Consider the following 2,513-nt stretch of genomic DNA (forward strand, 5'->3'; position numbering starts at 1 on the left):
GGTGAGGACAGTGGGTGGGGAGGGAGGGCGGAGGGTTGGGCGGGAACTGGGAGGAGAGGAGTTATGGGGGGGGGGAAAGAGGAACAAATGTAATCTGAACAATAAAGATTTAATTAAAAAAAAAAAAGAAAAGAAATGGGCTTTACAAACATGACCGAAATCCAACATAAAGTGTCAGACCACTTCTGGAAGGCAGCTGCAAAAACTGGCAGTGGCAAAACCCTGGCCTTTCTCATCCCTGCAGTTGAACTCATTGTTAAGTTAAAGTTCATGCCCAGGAATGGTAAGCCTTTGATCTGGTTGTTTCTTCCATTGTCTCGCTAGAAGTTCATTTCGGCTTTTATGAACACGTGGTGATAATTAGTTTGACTTTTTCCATATTCATTTTTTTGCCTTTTAGGAACAGGAGTTCTTATTCTCTCCCCTACTAGGGAACTGGCCATGCAGACTTTCGGTGTTCTTAAAGAGCTGATGACACACCACGTTCACACATACGGGTTGATAATGGGCGGCAGCAACAGGTCTGCTGAGGCACAGAAGCTTGCTAATGGGATCAACATCATTGTGGCCACACCAGGCCGTCTCCTGGACCATATGCAGAATACTCCAGGGTTTATGTATAAAATCCTGCAGTGTCTGGTTATTGATGAGGCTGATCGTATCTTGGATGTTGGGTTTGAAGAGGAGTTAAAGCAAATTATTAAACTTCTGCCAACACGCAGACAGACCATGCTCTTTTCTGCCACACAAACTCAAAGAGTCGAGGACCTGGTGAGGATTTCTCAGAAAAAGGAGCCATTGTATGTTGGTGTCGATGATGATAAAACTAATGCAACAGTGGATGGTCTTGAGCAGGGATACGTTGTTTGTCTTTTCCGAGAAAAGATTCCTCCTGCTCTTCACATTCCTTTAGAAGAACCGGAAGAAGACACTCATGGTCTTCTCATCTTGCATGTCCGTGAAATACCACTATGAGTTGCTGAACTACATCGATTTGCCTGTCTTGGCCATTCATGGAAGGCAGAAGCAAAATAAGCGTACGACCACATTCCTCCAGTTCTGCAATGCGGATACGGGGATATTGTTGTGCACGGACGTGGAAGCTAGAGGGCTGGACATTCCTGAAGTCGACTGGATTGTTCAGTATGACCCTCCAGATGACCCCAAGGAATACATTCATCGATGGGAAGAACTGCCAGGGGCCTAAACGGAAGGGGGCATGCCTTGCTCATCTTGCGTCCTGAAGAATTGGGTTTCCTTCGTTACCTGAAGCAATCCAAGGTAAAGGTCTTTGCTTGGGAAGTCTTAAGTTGGAACAGATCCTCTTGGTGGAATTGTTGGCCAGTGCAGGTGGCCTCGAAGTGTCGAGGAGTCATGAGTCATTGCAGTGCTCCTGGAGCAGTTGTTACAGATGTGGAACAGATGAGGTTTTGTGGGGGCTGGCCCAGGAAATGTGAACCAAAAGGACTACCCGTATGGCTTAATCCTTGAGTTCCGTGTTGTCAGCCTGTGTCCCTCGCCTCCTCTCCCAGTCCTGCGGCCTGTTTGAAACCACCTCCCCTCCTGTTAAAACCCCTCACACCTGACCGTCGCTGCCTCCTGCTCCCCTCCCCGCAGTCTTCTCTGCATCTTTTTCTTGAGCATCTTTCCCGCTTACCTCCCCAAAGCAGTGGGGTCCTCATTCACTCCTGCCCCTTCCTCCTCCTCCTCTTCTGTCCCTCATTTGTCAGCTGGTTTGTCTTCAGTCTTCAGTCTCTCCCTTACAGTCAGCTCTTTACCAGCTCAAGTCATTCACTAAGAAAAATAACTTCAACCCGAAACCCACTCTCCTACCACCCCTCCAGCCTGGCTACTGCCTGTTGCCTTTCTTCTGTCTGCATTTTGAATCGTGGTTTATATTTTCTCCATTTTTCCACTCACCCTGTGTCCAGCGCATCCACCAAACCTGAATTCATTGTAACTGTGAGTGGCCTCCGTTGCTGGGTGTGGTGAATGCTCACCAGGCCTGCGCGTCCCTGCATTTGCCTCCTTGTCAGCTCCCGGCACAGTGTTGCCAGGTGGATTTTCCTCATTCCACAGCTCCGCGCAGCTTTCCAGAATTGCTGCTAGACTTGGCACTTTCTCTCTGGAATGCCCTTGCCTGGTTCTCTAGACTGCCTCTGGCTTCAGCTAGCTGTGTCTGTTCTGGGAAGCCAGCCCTGACCTCCATGTCCCCACAATTCTGCTGGCAGCTGCGTCCTGCACCCAGCATAGGTCTGGCCCTCTTCCACTTACCTAGTCAGGGATGGCTACTAAGAGGGCCTTCCCTGGGAGTTTGTGGTCATCGTGACCTGGTGTCCCACACTCAGTCAGGGGGCGGGGTGGCCATGGGACCGCTCTGGCATGGAGAGCTAGGGGTCCTCTGACTAGAGCTCCAGGCCTTCCCATCCCCTGGAGCCTGTTTAAAGAGAGGGCTTCATTGACACATGCTGTAAAATTCCTCACCTTTCCTCCACTGTTTGTAGGACTTCCCA

At 49.8% G+C, this 2,513-nt stretch overlaps 1 protein-coding gene across 1 annotated transcript in view; it reads left to right on the top strand.

Annotated features, from left to right (window-relative positions):
• Window positions 1-1,207, top strand: part of LOC102247271 (ATP-dependent RNA helicase DDX18) — a 46,155-nt gene extending 44,948 nt beyond the window's left edge. Inside the window, exon 10 of the mRNA XM_014543049.1 lies at window positions 1,169-1,207. Coding sequence (XP_014398535.1) covers window positions 1,169-1,207 — 39 coding nt within the window. The remainder of the gene's footprint in view (window positions 1-1,168) is intronic.
• The last annotated feature ends 1,306 nt before the right edge of the window (window positions 1,208-2,513 follow it).

Source organism: Myotis brandtii, unplaced genomic scaffold (genome assembly GCF_000412655.1).
Source record: "Myotis brandtii unplaced genomic scaffold, ASM41265v1 scaffold318, whole genome shotgun sequence".
NCBI lineage: Eukaryota > Metazoa > Chordata > Mammalia > Chiroptera > Vespertilionidae > Myotis > Myotis brandtii.